The sequence below is a fragment of the Leucopleurus acutus genome, assembly GCF_964270905.1.
Source record: "Leucopleurus acutus genome assembly, chromosome: 6".
Classification (NCBI taxonomy): domain Eukaryota; kingdom Metazoa; phylum Chordata; class Mammalia; order Artiodactyla; family Delphinidae; genus Leucopleurus; species Leucopleurus acutus.
Window position 1 is genome coordinate 61,205,903 of NC_139149.1, and position 20,101 is coordinate 61,226,003.

Genomic DNA, 20,101 nt, shown 5'->3' on the forward strand with positions numbered 1-20,101 from the left:
CTCTCCAAACCATTGCATATGACAATTTGATCTCTATGTTGGGTAATAATTTAAAAGTATTAATAATATTCAGTATACAGGTATATAATTCGAGACTTACAAATAGTATAACCTAAGCTTTACAAGAGAAAAAAATTAAGTTAATTTGAATATTTATGTGAATCTGTGGTTATGACACAAGAAGGACTGAAATGTATATAAGTATATTAAATTTTATATAAAACTGTTTTCTTACCACACTACTTATAAAATATACAAAATGCAATGAAATTAAATGTTATGTGTGTGTACATATACAGAGATATGTACATATATATATTTAAATACCAAAAAAGGGGTAGCTGATATAGCATGGAAGGACAATAAACCAATGCATGAATTGGGTTTCTCTTTTTGCATACTGTAAGATAATCATCTGCTTAGGTGATACTGCATGTTCATAGGAGCAACATACAAAAATAAAAGCACTGACTGAATTTTAGCCCCCTTTATTGAGAGTATTTTACTAACACAGACGTTTAGTCCAAAAAGAAACAAACAAAATCCTAATGAACAAGTCTGCTAATTGCTCTTTCTCCAACAGGAAGAGCTTGATCATCATCTAGCTTCGCATAGCATTGTAAAGCAGGTGTAAACAGCTAAAAGAAACATTGACTAAACATCACATTAGTTCAACTATCAGTTAAATGTAAATTTTGGAAATGGTATGAATGTTCCCAGGTTTCTAATTAACTTCCACAAAAAATGACATTAAAATCTACATTTGAAAACCACACAAAAAGAGTGAAATGAATGGTCAGAAGGAAACATAAAAATGTAATGGGTAAAATACATGTTGCCAACATTTATTGTAAATGAAGTCATTGGAATATCACCAGACTATATTATTTACAGAGAATACACAAAAATTGTGCACATTCCAGGTGAAATATGTATATAAGCTATTAATAAAAGCATATACTAACCAGCCACAATGACACTGTCATTACGTGCTGGACCAAATTTCAGTGTCATCTCATGTTTATGTTTATGGACAGCCAAATGATCCTCGTTGGTAAAACGCTGTGGCAAAAAGTTTTAAAATATAGTTAAGATTTTCAATTTGATCAAATAAGTTAAATGATAAGGAAATTCATTTCCACAACATGTAAAACCACCATTAAAAAAGAAATAGCAGTTTGTTAACTATAAAGAACCTACTGTTAGTATAGATAAACATACTAGATCTCAAACAATCATAGAGAAACACATTACCCAAGAACAAGCAATTCTGATATAATACTAGGTCACATAACTCATTTTAGAGCATTTAAAAACAAAACCTGAGGCAAAGAAACTTTATATAAATTTCATTTGGACACTAAAAATAGACCACTATTAATTTTTGCCATATCATAGTAGAAATATATACTCCATGGTATAATGACTTTTGAAGAAAGCACTGTATTTTACTTAGATTTCAGGTTACTTACCACTTTTAAAACGAAAACTTTCTTATAAAAATATTGCTCCTGGACAAATTAAGAGGTGAATCAGGTTCTTTATGTTATCACATAAAAAAAAGAATGCCTCGATTATAATCCAGCAAAGAAATAGTGGCCAGTACAATAATAAAGCAATTAATTACTTTAAAATAAAATTAAGGACTTCCCTGGTGGCACAGTGGTTAAGATTCCGCCTGCCAATGCAGGGGAAACGGGTTCTAGCCCTGGTCCGGGAAGATCCCACATGCCGCAGAGCAACTAAGCCTAAGCCCGTGCGCCACAACTACTGAGCCTGCGCTCTAGAGCCCAAGAGCCACAACTACTGAAGCCCGCGCACTGCAACTACTGAGCCCACGCGCTGCAACTACTGAAGCCCATGCGCCTAGAGCTCATGCTCTGCAATGAGAAGCCCGTGCACCGCAATGAAGAGTAGCCCCTGCTGGCCACAACTAGAGAAAGCCTGCACGCAGCAAGGAAGACCCAACGCAGCCAAAAGTAAATAAATAAATAATTTTTTAAAAGTAAAATAAAATTAAATTAAAATTTTAACTTAGAATAAAGTGATTTTTCATTTTATTATCGCATTCTTATATAAAAAAATGAAGCAAATTTATTTTTAAAACTACACTTAGCGTGGATACATCCTGCCTGCCAAAGGTGACATTTATGATTACAATATAATAAATGCATTGTTTAAATACCTCCTGACTGTGTCTGGACATCAATCTTTATGAAGATGCTTCCTTATCTTTAGTAACATTTATAACTGAAAATAGAGAGCACTTACTTTTTGTTATTTCAGAGCAATAATTATAAAATGCCAAATTAAGAGATCTAAACTCACTCTCTAGTCTATATCCTTACAAATGGGATGTTAAAATTATATATATTTGAACTTGGTTCCTCTGAACCACCAAAAATGGATTCTTTCTCTTTGGTCTCACCACCCCACTATCCAACTCACTACATCCTTTCATGCAACAAATGATAATAGCTTTAGGGTAACCTTAAAACTACGTAAAAGAATGAAATATTTCTTTCCATTATGTTTTTTATTCTAAATATTAAAAGTATGACCTATATCATACTTAGGCCAGCCCACAAGCCCACTGTAAAAGTTAATCCCTCTCATATATACCCCATCTTGCTCTGCACAGTGCCTGGTTATAGCACCTATCAATATGATACTGATATTTTTGTATTTCCTTTTAAGTAGGCTGAGCTCCTACTGTTTGAGCTCTCCCAAATTTAGCATATAGTAAGTAGTCAATAAATGCTAATTGAAAGAAAGAACTCCTTACAATTAAAGAATTGAATCTTCAAGCTCAGTCTAAAGGAAAAGCAAAAAACCCACCAAACCACAGACTGCTCCTTAAGATGAATTAAGCCTTTAATTTAATTTGGCTGTATAGTGCTCTCATGTAAGTATGCTTACCATTAAGTCTTTAAGTTACTGTACACCAGTGGAAAATTATTATTATATGACCCCTCTTCAAAACCTGCTTGTATTCCCATTGTAGGTGAGTGTCCAGATGCAAACAGTACCTCTACCCCTTGACTTATTCATTTACTCTTCAAACATTTATTGAGTACCAACTATAGGCAATGGGATCATAATCCAGCTCCTCCCCACTCAAGTGCTATTTTCCTATTGCTTCATCATTGTAAGAATCCTTTCCAAATTGGAGAAATAAGGGCTTCCCTGGTGGCGCAGTGGTTAAGAATCCACCTGCCAATGCAGGGGACACAGATTTGAGCCCTGGTCCAGGAAGATTCCCACATGCTGCGGAGCAACTAAACCCGTGCGTCACAACTACTGAGCCTGCGCTCTAGAGCCCGCGAGCCACAACTACTCAGTCCGCGAGCCACAACTACTGAAGCCCAAGTGCCTAGAGGCCGTGCTCTGCATCAGGAGAAGCCCACACGCAGCAATGAAGACCCAACACAGCCAAAAATAAAAAAAAAATTTATTAAAAAAAAAAAATTGGAGAAATAAGAAATAGTCATCCTTTGATAGACCGAATAACAAAGCTCTTGGAGAATGAACATAGCTATAGCGTTTACTTGTGTTACTTCATTGCTTTTTACTTGACAGTTCTGAATGTCTTACAAGTATCTTTTTTTTTTTGCTTGAATGTCTTACAGGTATCTTAAAGCAAGGTTCACTTTATGTTCCAAAGAATCTAACAACGTGGCTTTCTCCATTGAGGGCAATCATTAAACATTTGCAAATGAATGCGTTTTGGTAGAGGTCTTAGATTTTAAAACAGCAGTCAGCATAATTAACAGATAGTTATGTGCTAAGAATTTTTTATCCTAACAGTATCCTCTGCTTAGATTCTGGTTTGAACACAAATATCCAAATCAAACAGCAACTACATATAGAAAAAATAACATTATGCTTTATACAAAACATGTGAAAACGGCACCGAGATTGATTCTAAGTGAAAAGAAACAGCTAAAAGGATCCTAAAAAACATTTAGGATCATATGAATAGTAAGAGGAGAAATGCGGCGAATATGAATTTACAAAGTCTCATGGAGAATGTACAGATCAAATTTACCTGAATGCTATTTATAAAGGAATTGTTGATCATATAATGATATTATTTATATACACGGGTAAAATACACTGAAATTGACACTTGATACAGGTGAGTTTAACCTTGGCTATCATCTGAGAAAACTTATTTATCTCTAACAAGAAACGTAAAAAGACAGTGTCAAAAGGCAGTCACCAGGAACATATATATTGTAAAACGCATTCTTTCTTCAACAAACACATAAAGTAGCTATTACAAGCTAACATTTTTGCAGAATCTCTTTGAACTGCTTTCCCAGACAAATTAAGAATTTTATTCTAAAAATAAGCTTCGTAGAAAAATTATAATGATACTGCTAGTGATAACACATTGAATTCATACAATTTCTTTCTTCCAGGCAATTGAGAGCACAACTCCAATGCAAAATGTTATTGATGTGTAGTGTTTTGTTAAACAAGAAGACTTTGAGCATACAGCTGAATAAACAATGGGAAAGGCAGTCAAGAAAGGTAGGATAGGCCAACCATCTCTCTTAAAAGGTTAAAAAGGATGGGTAACCTGACAGGTAGGAGGGAGGTGAAATAGTTGCTTCCATAATAAATTAATTTAAGCTCTGGTATCTGAGAAATCTGTGTTTCCAAGGCTTGAACACTCTTACCAGAATTAACTTCCTAAGAAATCAGTCATTCTACATTTAATACATGCATTCATATCTATGATATAGATTATTATTCCTATTTAAAATAGATTAAATAGGTACTAAGTTATAAAGCCATCAGGCCAATAGCCCATTTTACTACTTCTTTAACTAGCTGAATTATTTTATTCAACATCAGGAAGTTACTAATTAAACACACACACATACACACTCCCACTCTCACACCTTCACTGAAACTTTAGGTTAAATAAAATGATTATCTCCTTTGTAAAACAGCTTATAATGTATTAACATTCTACCAAAGAAAGAATTTTCAATAAGAGTATCACCAAAAGCAAAGATACTATCAATAAAATATGAGTTTCAATGTTAAATGAATCTTTCACTAAATTATCTCAACTTTGTCTCTTTTACTGAATTCAATGGAACACCATGTTAAGACAAATGAAATGAACAGGACTCTTTGTGAAATACCTAATAGTGACTGAGCGAGCATCTGAAAAAAATTGTAATATAAAGAGTCAAAAGTTAAAATCCTCTGCATTGAATTCTATAAGTCTCTATCTCTGAAATGACATTATCAACAAAATGTATTAAAAATTTTAAAAACCTATTTGAAAATTTAAGTCCATTAAGTTTTTTAAAGGTGAAATTCAAATTTGGAATAATGTTATCACCTACTAGTGACAAAAAATAATTTGTAATACCACCAATAAATTGGTGTTTCTAAAATCAATTCTTATTAGAACTTCTGATTTCCTAGGAAATACTATTTGAATCTAGAGAGAGATTATACCATTTCTGTTCTAAGCAAGATTTAACAAATGGATGATGCTGACCTTAGCTGGATTATCATTTTGGCCAGTAACAGTTACAAGGTATTATTATAACATAGAGATTAGACTATTTTAAGTATCTTAGGGAACAAATATAAGCCAAAAAATAGTTAATAATACCTAGGATTGGAGTGTTCATGATGAGAACGGTGCTTAGATAAATTACTAGTGAAAATAAATTGTTTTAGCTTTTAAAAACAATATGCAAAATGTATGAAGAACCTTAAAAATGTGTATACATTTTCACCCAATAATTTGATTTCTAAAAATGTATTTTGAGGAATTAATTAGAGATGCATATAAAGGGTAATACAGAAGAATACTCATCACAATGTTGTGATTTTTTAAGGCCATAATAATTAATTTTTAGGTCATAAAAGAAGAATGGGTAAATAGATTATGGGACACATTCTGGCAACACAATACTACACAGGAACTCAAACCCATGTTTTCAATTAACACACAAAATGCCCATAATACATATAGTGTCATCTGCATACAAATAGAATACAAAACTATATGTGCAGTATGATCCCAATTTTGTTTGAATAAATAAAAGGGGGGAAGGACATAGGAAATACACCAAATGTTAACAGAAGTCCTCTCTGGATTTTATTTTTTCCTTTTGTCAACATTTTCAGTGATGCTTTTGTAATTATGAGAAAATAAAAACCTTTAATGTTAATTGAAAAAAAAACATATACAAAGACCTGTATTCAAATATACCTTGAAGCCTGAACATTCTATTTAGGGATGTTTCGCCATAAATGTTAACACAAGAGCAGGCTTGGGTTCAAACTTATCTTCAATATTTTCAGGCTCTGTGACTGAGAGACATTCAGTAGTATATTTAAGTTCAACTGCTCACTTATAAAATGAGGCCAGTAGCACCTATTTTATAGGGCTTTTGCAGGATTAAGTGACATATCCCACATAAGCTTCTTAGCACAGTGACTGGCTAAGTTAAAAAATGTTACTATTGTTATAACTGTTTTTATTACTATGACAACTATTATATGAAACTTTAATTCCTCAAATCCTTTTTGAAACAAGCTGGAGCACAAATAAATAGACATGGTATATATACACTTGATAAATATCTGAAAGCTCTATTCTGTGGTTCATAAGCAACTTTTTTGTGTTTCTCAGGTAGAGCTTTTTGTTGTTATTGTTTTGAATAAACTTTTTATTTTGGAAAACCTTTAAGTTTACAGAAAAGTTGTAATAATAGTACAGAGAGTTCTCACACACTCATTACTCAGTTTGTTTCCCCAATGTTCTCATCTTACATTACTGTGGTACGTTTATCAAAACTAAGAAACCAACATTGATATATTACTATTAACTAAACTCAAGACTTTGGTAATTTCAGTATTACCCAGCTTAACCAGACTCAGACTCCAAATGACTTTTTGTTAGGTTACCAAATTCAAAATCATCTCTGAAAACTATGACAAGGACCGCCAGCTGTCCCTCAATATGTATTACCCTTTTTCCTTCAATAAAAGAACTTCTGAATTTTAGGTGAGCACTTGGCTGCCCAGGACAAAGACCACATTTTCTAGCTTTCTTTGCAGTTAGGTGGGCATATGATTGGGCTGGGACCAAAAGAATGAGTGAAAATTATATGCATTACTTCCAGTTAATGTTCCTAAAATGATGGGTGTATACATGCTGTGTTTTGCTTCCCCTTCTCCCTCTCTTATTGCTGGAATATGGACTTGAGTCAGGAGCTGGAACAGCCATCATGGAGCTAAAAATGGAAGTAGCATGTTGAGGGTTATAGAATCAGCCAGCCCTGGGACTCCTACTTCCCAGTTATTACATAAAGAACAAACTGCTCAATCTATTAAGGTTGAGTCTTTGTTTCAGCCAGCATCCTAAGTAATACAAGTCTCTTTAAAACAATGTGCCATAGCTTCTAAAGGTGATTTCTTTTGTGTAATGGAATGAAAAGAAATGTAGTTTTTTATGGTGACCATATCGAAGAAATGTTTGTATGTCTAAGTTTTGATATGCTTCCTTTTCTCTATTCAAACCTTCCACACCTCTTCCCGCCTTTTCACTTTCAGTTACTATGGATAAACTGTCTATGGTCCTTTCTAAGGCCAGTTCCTTCACTTGAACACCGGATCCCATCCTCTCTTAAGGACCCCATTCCTGCAATAGTCCCTCTCTCTGCAGTGTCAAATATGCTGTGATAGTCCCACCTTAAAATTCAAAACAAACAAAAAAACTCCATCTTCAATTCTCCTCCAGCAGTTATTTTACTGTTCCCTTTAAGCTAAATTCCAAGAAAAAGGTATCTTATGATGTCTCCACTTCTGGTTCTCCACATTTACTTGTCAGGCTAACTCCAATCTCACTGTTGTCACTGCTGCTTCACTGAAGCTACTCTTAGCAAGGTGTCTAATAATCCCCATTTTTCTAAATCCGATAATAAATACTGAATTCTCACCTTACCCTACCAACTATATGACTACATTGTTCCCCCACACTTTGAAATATTTTTTCTACTTGACTTCCAGAACACAATTTTCTTCATTGTCTGCTTCCTTCTCAGTCTCCTCTGCTACATCCTCCCCCTCTTTCTGACTTCTGAACACTGGAGTGCCTTAAAGCTTAGCTCTCACCCTTCCTCTCTATCTATACTATTTAAATACAGAAGTAAAACTAAAGAAATATGGGGATTATAGATTATCAGACAAAATGTATTACAAACCCTGACAATGGAAAAATTATTATCAGACATCAAGGGAGAGGAAAGAAGTAGGAGGAAAAATGAATGTTAACTCCTTTCATAACAGGGAGTCTAAAAAACAATTCTAACTTCTTAATGTTTTTCATATTTTTAAAAAATATTAGGTCTTTTAAACAATCTCTGATGCACATACATACATATGTTCTTACATTCAGCAATAGGTTTCTTTTTCTTCTGTTGCATTTTAGTAAATTAAAAAGAAATAGTGTAATAAACCCCTTTGCACATTCACCCAGCTTTAGCAATTATCAACCTATGATCCATCTCATTTCATCTCTACTCACCATTCACCCAATGGATTTTTTTGAGGCCATCCCCAGAAATTATTTTACCTGTTAAGTATTTCAGTATTTGTCTGTGCTAGATTGTAAAATATGGCCACAAATTCCTTCCATTATGATATGTACCCTCCTTCCTTTGCAATGTGGTAAGGCTGGTTCTCCCATCCGGAGGAGGGTATCTATTTCCCCACCCCTTGAGTCTGGGCTGGTCTGGTGACTTGCACTGATCAACAGAATGCTGCAGAAGTGATGACCTGTCACTTCTAAACTGAAGCTTCAAGAAGCTTTATAGCTTTTGCTTCTATTCTCCTGGAATACTACTGTCCAGAGACTGACAGGTAACAAAATATATTGAACATATATCTAATAACCTTGGGCATATGTCTTTTCATAGTTTTGACAGTGCACCTTTGGGATAGAGTCCCAGAAGTAGGATTGTTGGGTCAAAGGGTAAATGCATGTGTAATTTTGCTAGATATTGTCAAACTCCCTCTAGGGGGTGTGCCATCTTGCACTTTTACCAGCAATGAATAAGAGTGCAAGAGTACTTTTAATATCACTGAAGTAAAATGGTTGCTGCTTTGCCAAAAGTATAAACATTCTTATGGTAGAAAATGTCAAAATAAGCATAGATTGATTTATAGGCAGGATCATTAGATGGAAACGTTGCTGATATATATTATGAGGAAGAACAATGGGTGACTTTGGGGCCTGATAAAGTGCTGGAACACCCTTGTTATGTTCATAGAAGACCTTAGCCCTACGAAGGGTCTCTTCTTGGCTGGCTAAGAAGTAGTCTACCTCTCAGTCTCTTGGCCATTTGTGCCATGGACACGGACTGGGCATGTGCAAGGCAGTCTGCTGCGAGAACTTAAACAATGAATATTAAAAAGTTCCCAGACTTTCTGGATCTGGTGTTGAGGTGAATAAACTCTTACTTTACCCCGGGGATGTGCTGTGTAATGTTCCATTTGCCTCACCCCATCAGCTAAGGAAGCAAACCATTAATAGTGTCTATAAACAGTCTGCATATGCTTGAACAGATTGTGTAATTTTTCTCAGCAATTTTAAAATATCTTCTTGACCTAAAGACTATCTCATTTCCATTTGCCTTTTTCTAATTTTACTGAGTCATTCTTTCACTGGTTCTATCTCCCAGATAGGGAGAAACGACAGCCTGGCCTTGGGAGTTGGGGTGGAGGCAGAAGATGGAAGGGATAGTCTTGGCGCAGAGGCACCAAAAACGGGGAAGGTTGGATGGTACTAATTCGACTTCTTGGATTCATCCTGAAGTCAAATCCCCCCTGATCTTTTGTTGGCTTCATTTGGAAGCTCTCTTAAGTGAATTTAAATGTAATTCTTTTTATTTAAAATGGCATGTATGTTACTAAAGACTCAATCACAAAATAACAATTCCAACTATTTTAAGCAGAAAAGGATAGGACAAGGAATTAGGGACTAGTTTGAGACTGAGTTTCAGTTTCCACGAATGATTCCTAGAACAACACAGCAAAACTGGTCATGGTCCAAAGGCTGGCTCTAGAAACATATTGTATTAGCTGTAATCCAGGGATTAAAGATTCATACTGTGTCTGTCCAATCCATTCCAGCAAAATGGAGGACTTGAGTAATACCACCTTTCCATTCAACTTGGTCCCAAATCCAAGGAGTAAATGTAATTTACCAGAATGAGTAAATCTGGTTGGTGGAACCTAAAATCATACCCAGAATTCTAGCTGAAAAGGATTTTAGAAATTGCAATTTTTAGCTTTCCTGAATTTATAGAAAAATGTATACAAAATATGTCTCCAAAATATATGTCAAATCAGTCTATTTCTCTATTTGTCCATTATTCACCTAGTCAAAGCCACCACTATCTCTCTGACTGCTCCCAGTCTCTACTTTCACTATTAGCTCAGCAATGGCTTTTCCTTGCTCTCTGAATAAAATCCAAATACCTTATCACAGTCAACAAAAGCCCTACAGGTTATGGGCTCTTTTTATTCCCCTACCTTTCTGACATCATCTCCTACCCTTATCCTCATTAATCACTATATGCTCCAGCTGCAACGTCATCTTTCTGTTTTTAACCACACCAAATCCATTTCTTCCCTACAAGACTTTATATTTGCTGTTCCTTCAGTCTGGAAAACTCTTCCCCCAGGTATGTGCAGGGTTTGCTCCCACATCTTTATTCAAATGTCACCTTATTACAGAGGCATTCCCTGACCAACCTATCTAAAATATCACCAACCCTGGTAACTCCTACCTTTACCCTGCTCAACATCATGGACACCATGTAAATTAAAATCTTTAGATACCACTATACCCTCACCAGAATGATTAAAATTAAAAGACTATCCAAAACAATCCTGAAAAAAAACTAAATTGGAGAACTTACTCTACCTGACTGGAAGGCTTACTGTAAAGCTAAAGCAATCAAGACAGTATGGTACTGGCATAAAAGCTGACAGACTGATGAAAGGAACAGAATAGAAAGCTAAGAAATAGATCCACACTTACACAAATCATTTGATTTTCAATAAAGGGGATGAAGCAATTTAATGGAGAAAGGAAAATCTTTTCAACAAACGACACTGGAATATCTGAGAAACCATATGGAAAAAAAAGCGAGCTTCAATTCCTACCTCACGCTATACACAAAAATTAATTCAAGATACAAAAGAGACCGAAATGAAAAACCAAGCTTTCAGAGGAAAGCAATGGAGAATATCTTTGTGACTTAAGGTTAAACAAAAGTTTCTTAGATAAGTCACAAAAACCAACAACCAAAGAAGAGAAAAAATTAATACATTAGACTTCATTAAAATTAGAAACATCTGTTCATCAAAAGATACTATTATGAAAATCAAGTTGGAAACCACAGACCTGGAGAAATATTTGATGACAGACTGGTACCTAGGATATTTAAAGAGCTCATACAACTCAATAATTAAAAGACAGGCAACCTAATTTTTAAAAACAAGTAGAAGATTTGAAAAGATATTTCACAAAAAATAAAGTATACGAATAGCCAATAAGCACATGAAAAAGTGCTCATTTTTTCATCAGTCAACAAAGAAATGCAAAGTAACACTTTATATATCAGTATACACACAATGAAAATGGCTAAAATTAAAAGATTGACACCAAATGTTGGCAAAGATATGATACAACAGGACCTCTCATAGACTGTTGGTGGAAATGCAAAGTGACACCTCTGTTTTAGAAAGCAGTTTGGCAATTTCCTATTATATATTACATATGATCCCACCACTACTCTCCTAGGTACTCACCCAAGAGAAAAGAAAGCACGCATTCATTCAAAGACTTATACATAAATATTCACAACAGCTTTATCTGTAACAACTAAAAACTGGAAATAAGACAAATGTCCATAAACAAGTGAATAAATAAACTAATGGTGAAATAAGGAAATACTGCTCCTCAATGAAAAGGAATTAACTACTAATCACATAGCATGCAGAAATTGTAAATTAATTATGTGGAAGGAAAGAATCCAGTCAAAAGTACATACTGTATGATTCCACTTATATAAAATTCTGGAAAATACAAACTAACCTATAGTGACAGAAGGCAGATCAATGGTTGACAGGGATGGGAGGGAGGTATAACAAATAAGCATGAGGAAACTTTTGGGGATGATGAATATGTTCACTATCTTAATTGTGGTGATGGTTTTATGGATACATACATATGTTAAAATGTATCAAACTGTACACTATGAGTATGTGCAGTTTATTGTATATAAATTATACCTCCATTTAAAATATCAGCTAAAGAAAACAATGAGAACCAAAGAAACACTTTAATACTTATTTATGATTTAGAGTTTGTATATTTAAGTACTCTGTAATTTTACTACACATTAAATTTATTCTTTCATTCCTTAGTGTCTATAGCTATTTTAAGATTATTATAACAGTAACAGATTAATAATTTAACGGCCTATTAAAAAACACTGAAATATTATTTTCTGTAACAACACTAAAATATTATTTTCTAAAAATGCTTCTACACATGCTCTATATTAAAGATGTTATACTTAAGAACATTAATATATTATTAGTGATATGCTCAGAGGTAAACATTAGTTTTTTTCATAAGAGTTCAGCAAGTAAACTAATTTTCATAAAAGATAATGTATATCTGATTTCCAATTAGGCAGTTCACAATGATTTTCAACCAATAATGGTCAAATGAATATACTTTTAAATCTTGGATTTTCTCCAGGTTTTCCATCTTTCCCTTACAAGACTTAATTTTTTTTTTCCATATTAGATTGTATTCTTTAAAACTCAGATGTGCTATTGAGGAAAATTAATTTCTTCCCCAAATTTTTCTGGGTTATTTTCATTCTAACTCCAAAATTGTACAAAACATTGTAAAAGAATCCTTTTAATGACAACATATATTGTCATAAGTGTTTTACTAAATATGAATATACAAAACAATTTATATATTACCTGGCCACATCCAGGGGCAGTACATAGAAAGGGTTTGTCATCACTCATATTCCACAGGTCCTTGTATTGCCTATAATAAAACATTAAGAAATGGCTAAATGTTTCACAGTATAGATTTTTAAATAAAGAACAACTTAAAATGTAATATTATTTGATTTTCACTAAGCTTATCACCTTCTATCTGAATGTGAAGTAAAACACTTTTACTGACATTTTAACCCCACCTTCCATTTTCTTATTACGAACAGAGACATGTAACATGCAGATTTTACACTACAGAACAAAATATTAGGAACCCTGATCTATCAGTCTAAATCTTTCCTGTTCAGTAGCATAAGTGCAGAGAAATGAAATAATGAGAAGATAACCACTTTAAACCCCAATGAAATAATGGACTAGGTAACTATCATCAGTGTCGGATAAAACAATCAGGAACAAAGGTGATGGGAACTTTATAATGGAGGGGTCAGGGTGACAGCATCTGAACTCACAGGTCAGTCTTAAATTAACATCACTAAAAGTGAGACAAACATTATGTGCCCCCGATATGATGCTAGAAAGCACACAAAGGATTCTTGGGGGAAAAAAGTCAAGCCTGAATCTAATCAAGCCTCTCTAGATCCAACTACAGGAAATACAGGAGATAGAAAAACATGTCGAAAGGGGAGACAGCAGAAGCAAGAAGAACTACAATTCTGCAGCCTGTGGATCGAAAACCACATTCACAGAGACAGACAAAATGAAAAGGCAGAGGACTATGTACCAGATGAAGGAACAAGATAAAAACCCAGAAAAACAATTAAATGAAGTGGAGATAGGCAACCTCCCAGAAAAAGAAATCAGAATAATGATAGTGAAGATGATCCAGGACCTCGGAAAAAGAATGGAGGCAAAGATGAAGAAGGTGTAAGAAATATTGAAGAAAGACCTAGAAGAATTAAAGAACAAACACCTAGAAGAATTAAAGAACAAACAAACAGAGATGAACAATACAATAACTGAAATAAAAACTACACTAGGAATGAGAGGAAGATGGCGGAAAAGTAAGACGCGGAGATCACCTTCCTCCCCACAGATACACCAGAAATACATCTACACGTGGAACAACTCCTACAGAACACCTACTGAAGGCTGGCAGAAGACCTCAGACCTCCCAAAAGGCAAGAAACTCCCCACGTACCTGGGTAGGGCAAAAGAAAAAACAGAGACAAAAGAATAGGGACGGCACCTGCACCAGTGGGAGGAAGCTGTGAAGGAGAAAAAGTTTCCACACACTAGGAAGCCCCTTCACGGGCGGAGACTGCGGGAGGCCGAGGGGGGAGCTGCGGAGCCGCGGAGGACTGCACAGCAACGGGTGCGGAGGGCAAAGCGGGGAGATTCCCGCACAGAGAATCCGTGCCGACCGGCACTCACCAGCCCGAGAGGCTTGTCTGCTCACCCGCCGGGGCGGGCGGGGCTTCGAGCTGAGGCTCTGAGGCTCGGGTTTCGGTTTCTGACGGAGCGCAGGGAGAGGACTGGGGTTGGCAGCTTGAACATAGCCTGAAGGGGTTAGTGCACCACGGCTAGCCGGGAGGGAGTCCGGGGAAAAGTCTGCACCTGCCGAAGAGGCAAGAGACTTTTTCTTCCCTCTTCGTTTCCTGGTGCGTGAGGAGAGGGGTTTAAGAACGCTGCTTAAAGGAACTCCAGAGACAGGCGCGAGCCGCGGCTAAAAGCGCGGACCCCAGAGACGGGCGGGAGACGCTAAGGCTGCTGCTGCCGCCACCAAGGGGCCTGTGTGCGAGCACAGGTCACTCTCCACACCCCTCTTGCACGGAGCCTGTGCAGCCCGCCACTGCCAGGTTCCCGGGATCCAGGGACAACTTCCCCGGGAGAACGCACGGCGGGCCTCAGGTTGGTGCAAAGTCACGCCGGCCTTTGCTGCCGCAGGCCCGCCCCGCACTCCGTGCCCCTCCCTCCCCCCGGCCTGAGTGAGCCAGAGCCCCCAATCAGCGGCTCCTTTAACCCCGTCCTGTCTGAGCAAAAAACAGACGCCCTCCAGCGACCTACACGCAGAGGCAGGGCCAAATCCAAAGCTGAGCCCCGGTGAGCTGTGAGAACAAAGAAGAGAAAGGGAAATCTCTCCCGGCAGCCTCAGAAGCAGCGGATTAAAGCTCCACAATCAACTTGATATACCCTGCATCTATGGAATACCTGAAAAGACAACCAATCATCCCAAATTAAGGAAGTAGACTCTAGGAGCAAGATCTATGATTTTTTTTCCCTTTTCCTCTTTTTGTGAATGTGTATGTGTATGCTTCTGTGTGAGATCTTGTCTGTATAGTTTTGCTTCCACCATTTGTCCTAGGGTTCTATCCGTCCATGGTTTTTAAAAAAATTTTTTTCTTATTAATTTTAATAACGTTATACTTTACCTTCGTTCTTTCTTTCCTTCCTTCCTTCCCTCCTTTAGACAACGAATCATCCCAAATTGAGGAGGTGGTCTCTGACAGCAAGATTTATGATTTTTCCCCCTTTACCTCTTTTAGTGAGGGTGTATGTGTACGCTTCTGTGTAAGATTTTGTCTGTATAGCTTTGCTTCCAACATTTGTCCTAAGGTTCTATCCGTCCCTTTTTTTTCCTAAATAAGAATTTTTTAATTCCATAACTTTATTATACTTTATTTTTACTGTATCTTCTTTCTTTCTGTCTTTTTTCCTTCTTTCCCTCCTTCCTTCCTTCCTCCCTCCCTCCTTTCTTTCCTTCTTGCCTTTCCTTCTTTGCTTCTTTCTTTCTTCCTTCCTCCCTTGCTTCCTTCCTTCCCTCCTTTCCTTCTTTCTTTCCTCATACTTCTACTAATTCTCTCTACTTTTTCTCCCTTTTATTCTGAGCCATGTGGATGAAAGGCTCTTGGTGCTCCAGCCAGGAGTCAGGGCTCTGCCTCTGAGATAGGAGAGCCAACTTCAGGACACTGGTCAACAAGAGACCTCCCAGCTCCACATAATATCAAACGGCGAAAATCTCCCAGAGACCTCCATCTTAACACCAGCACCCAGCTTCACTCAACGACCAGCAAGCCACAGTGCTGGACAACCTATGCCAAACAACTAGCAAAACAGGAACACAACCCCACCCATTAGCAGAGAGGCTGCCTAAAATCATAATAAGGCCACAGACACCCCAAAACACACCACCAGACGTGAACCTGCCCACTAGAGAGACAAGATCCAGCCTCATCCACCACAACACAGGCACCAGTCCCCTCCACCAGGAAGCCTACACAACCCACTGAACCAACCTTAGCCACTGGAGACAGACATCAAAAACAGCGGGAACTACGAACCTGCAGTCTGCAAAGAGACCCCAAACACAGTAAGATAAGCAAAATGAGAAGACAGAAAAACACACAGCAGATAAAGGAGCAAGATAAAAATGCACCAGACCTAACAAATGAAGAGGAAATAGGCAGTCTACCTGAAAAGGAAATCAGAACAATGATAGTAAGGATGATCCAAAATCTTGGAAATAGAATGGACAAAATGCAAGAAACAGTTAACAAGGACCTAGAAGAAATAAAGATGAAACAAGCAACGATGAACAACACAATAAATGAAATTAAAAGTACTCTAGATGGGATCAATAGCAGAATAACTGAGGCAGAAGTACGGATAAGTGACCTGGAAGATAAAATAGTGGAAATAACTACCACAGAGCAGAATAAAGAAAAAAGAATGAAAAGAATTAAGGACAGTCTAAGAGACCTCTGGACAACATTAAACACACCAACATTCAAATTATAGGGGTCCCAGAAGAAGAAGAGAAAAAGAAAGGGACAGAGAAAATATTTGAAGAGATTATAGTTGAAAACTTCCCTAATGTGGGAAAGGAAATAGTTAATCAAGTCCAGGAAGCACAGAGAGTCCCATACAGGATAAATACAAGGAGAAATACGCCAAGACACATATTAATCAAACTGTCAAAAATTAAATACAAAGAAAACATTAAAAGCAGCAAGGGAGAAACAACAAATAACACATAAGGGAATCCCCATAAGGTTAACAGCTGATCTCTCAGCAGAAACCCTACAAGCCAGAAGGGAGTGGCAGGACATACTGAGAGTGATGAAGGAGAAAAACCTGCAGCCAAGACTACTCTACCCAGCAAGGATCTCATTCAGATTTGATGGAGAAATTAAAACCTTTACAGACAAGCAAAAGCTGAGAGAGTTCAGCACCACCAAACCAGCTTTACAACAAATGCTAAAGGAACTTCTCTAGACAAGAAACACAAGAGAAGGAAAAGACCTACAATAACGAACGCAAAACAGTTTAGAAAATGGGAATAGGAACATACATATCGATAATTACCTTAAATGTAAATGGACTAAATACTCCCACCAAAAGACACAGATTGGCTGAATGGATACAAAAACAAGACCCTTATATATGCTGTCTACAAGAGACCCACTTCAGACCTAGAGACACATACAGACTGAAAGTAAGGGGATGGAAAAAGATATTCCATGCAAATGGAAACCGAAAGAAAGCTGGAGTAGCAATTCTCATATCAGACAAAATAGACTTTAAAATAAGGACTATTAAAAGAGACAAAGAAGGACACTACATAATGATCAAGGGATCGATCCAAGAAGAAGATATAACAACTGTAAATATTTATGCACCCAACATAGGAGCACCTCAATACATAAGGCAAATACTAACAGCCATAAAAGGGGAACTCAACAGTAACACATTCATAGTAGGGGACTTAAACACTCCACTTTCACCCATGGACAGATCATCCAAAATGAAAATAAATAAGGAAACACAAGCTTTAAACGATACATTAAACAACATGGACTTATTTATAGGACATTCCATCCAAAAACAACAGAATACACATTTTTCTCAAGTGCTCATGGAACATTCTCCAGGATAGATCGTATCTTGGGTCACAAATCAAGCCTTGGTAAATTTAAGAAAATTGAAATTGTATCAACTATCTTTTCTGACCACAACGCCATGAGACTAGATATCAATTACAGGAAAAGATCTGTAAAAAATACAAACACATGGAGGCTAAACAATACACTACTTAATAATGAAGTGATCACTGAAGAAATCAAAGAGGAAATCAAAAAATACCTAGATACAAATGACAATGGAGACACAATGACCCAAAACCTATGGGATGCAGCAAAAGCAGTTCTAAGGGGGAAGTTTATAGCAATACAAGCCCACCTTAAGAAGCAGGAAACATCTCGAATAAACAACCTAACCTTGCACCTCAAGCAATTAGAGAAAGAAGAAGAAAAAAACCCCAAAGCTAGCAGAAGGAAAGAAATCATAAAAATCAGATCAGAAATAAATGAAAAAGAAATGAAGGAAACAATAGCAAAGATCAATAAAACTAAAAGCTGGTTCTTTGAGAAGATAAACAAAATAGATAAACCACTAGCCAGACTCATCAAGAAAACAGGGAGAAGACTCAAATCAATAGAATTAGAAATGAAAAAGGAGAAGTAAAAACTGTCACGGCAGAAATACAAAAGTTCATGAGAGATTACTACAAGCAACTCTATGCCAATAAAATGGACAATCTGGATGAAATGGACAAATTCTTAGAAATGCACAACCTGCCAAGACTGAATCAGGAAGAAACAGAAAATATGAACAGACCAATCACAAGCACTGAAATTGTAACTGTGATTAAAAATCTTCCAACAAACAAAAGCCCAGGACCAGATGGCTTCACAGGCGAATTCTATCAAACATTTAGAGAAGAGCTAACACCTATCCTTCTCAAACTCTTCCAAAATATAGCAGAGGGAGGAACACTCCCAAATTCCTTCTACGAGGCGACCATCACCTTGATACCAAAACCAGACAAGGATGTCACAAAGAAAGAAAACTACAGGCCAATATCACTGATGAACATAGATGCAAAAATTCTCAACAAAATACTAGCAAACGGAATCCAACAGCACATTAAAAGGATCATACACCATGATCAAGTGGGGTTTATCCCAGGAATGCAAGGATTCTTCAGTATATGCAAATCAATCAACATGATACACCATATTAACAAATTGAAGGAGAAAAACCATATGATCATCTCAATAGATGCAGAGAGAGCTTTTGACAAAATTCAACACCCATTTATGATAAAAACCCTGCAGAAAGTAGGCATAGAGGGAACTTTCCTCAACATAATAAAGGCCATATATGACAAGCCCACAGCAAACATCATCCTCAATGGTGAAAAACTGAAAGCATTTCCACTAAGATCAGGAACAAGACAAGGTTGCCCACTCTCACCACTCTTATTCAACATAGTTTTGGAAGTTTTAGCCACAGCAATCAGAGAAGAAAAGGAAATAAAAGGAATCCAAATCGGAAAAGAAGAAGTAAAGCTGTCACTGTTTGCAGATGACACGATCCTATACATAGAGAATCCTAAAGATGCTACCAGAAAACTACGAGAGCTAATCAATGAATTTGGTAAAGTGGCAGGATACAAAATTAATGCACAGAAATCTCTGGCATTCCTATATACTAATGATGAAAAATCTGAAAGTGAAATCAAGAAAACACTCCCATTTACCATTGCAACAAAAAGAATAAAATATCTAGGAATAAACGTACCTAAGGAGACAAAAGACCTGTATGCAGAAAATTATAAGACACTGATGAAAGAAATTAAAGATGCTACAAATAGATGGAGAGATATACCATGTTCTTGGATTGAAAGAATCAACATTGTGAAAATGACTCTACTACCCAAAGCAATCTATAGATTCAATGCAATCCCTATCAAACTGCCACTGGCATTTTTCACAGAACTAGAACAAAAAATTTGCAATTTGTATGGAAACACAAAAGACCCCGAATAGCCAAAGCAATCTTGAGAACGAAAAAAGGAGCTGGAGGAATCAGGCTCCCTGACTTCAGACTATACTACAAAGCTACAGTAATCAAGACAGTATGGTACTGGCACAAAAACAGAAAGATAGATCAATGCAACAGGATAGAAAGCCCAGAGATAAACCCACGCACATATGGACACTTATCTTTG

The 20,101-nt window shown here is 36.6% G+C and overlaps 1 protein-coding gene across 3 annotated transcripts in view; it reads right to left on the reverse strand.

The window, feature by feature from the left end:
* Positions 1–20,101, reverse strand: part of ATF2 (activating transcription factor 2) — an 87,788-nt gene that overhangs the window by 42,141 nt on the left and 25,546 nt on the right. For 2 of the 3 annotated variants that reach the window (XM_082841279.1, XM_082841278.1), the window contains exons 4-5: positions 13,051–13,120; positions 966–1,062 (exon numbers count right to left, since the gene is read on the reverse strand). In XM_082841279.1, coding sequence (XP_082697405.1) covers positions 966–1,062; positions 13,051–13,120 — 167 coding nt within the window. The remainder of the gene's footprint in view (positions 1–965; positions 1,063–13,050; positions 13,121–20,101) is intronic. The other variant, XM_082841280.1, reaches the window with a different exon arrangement.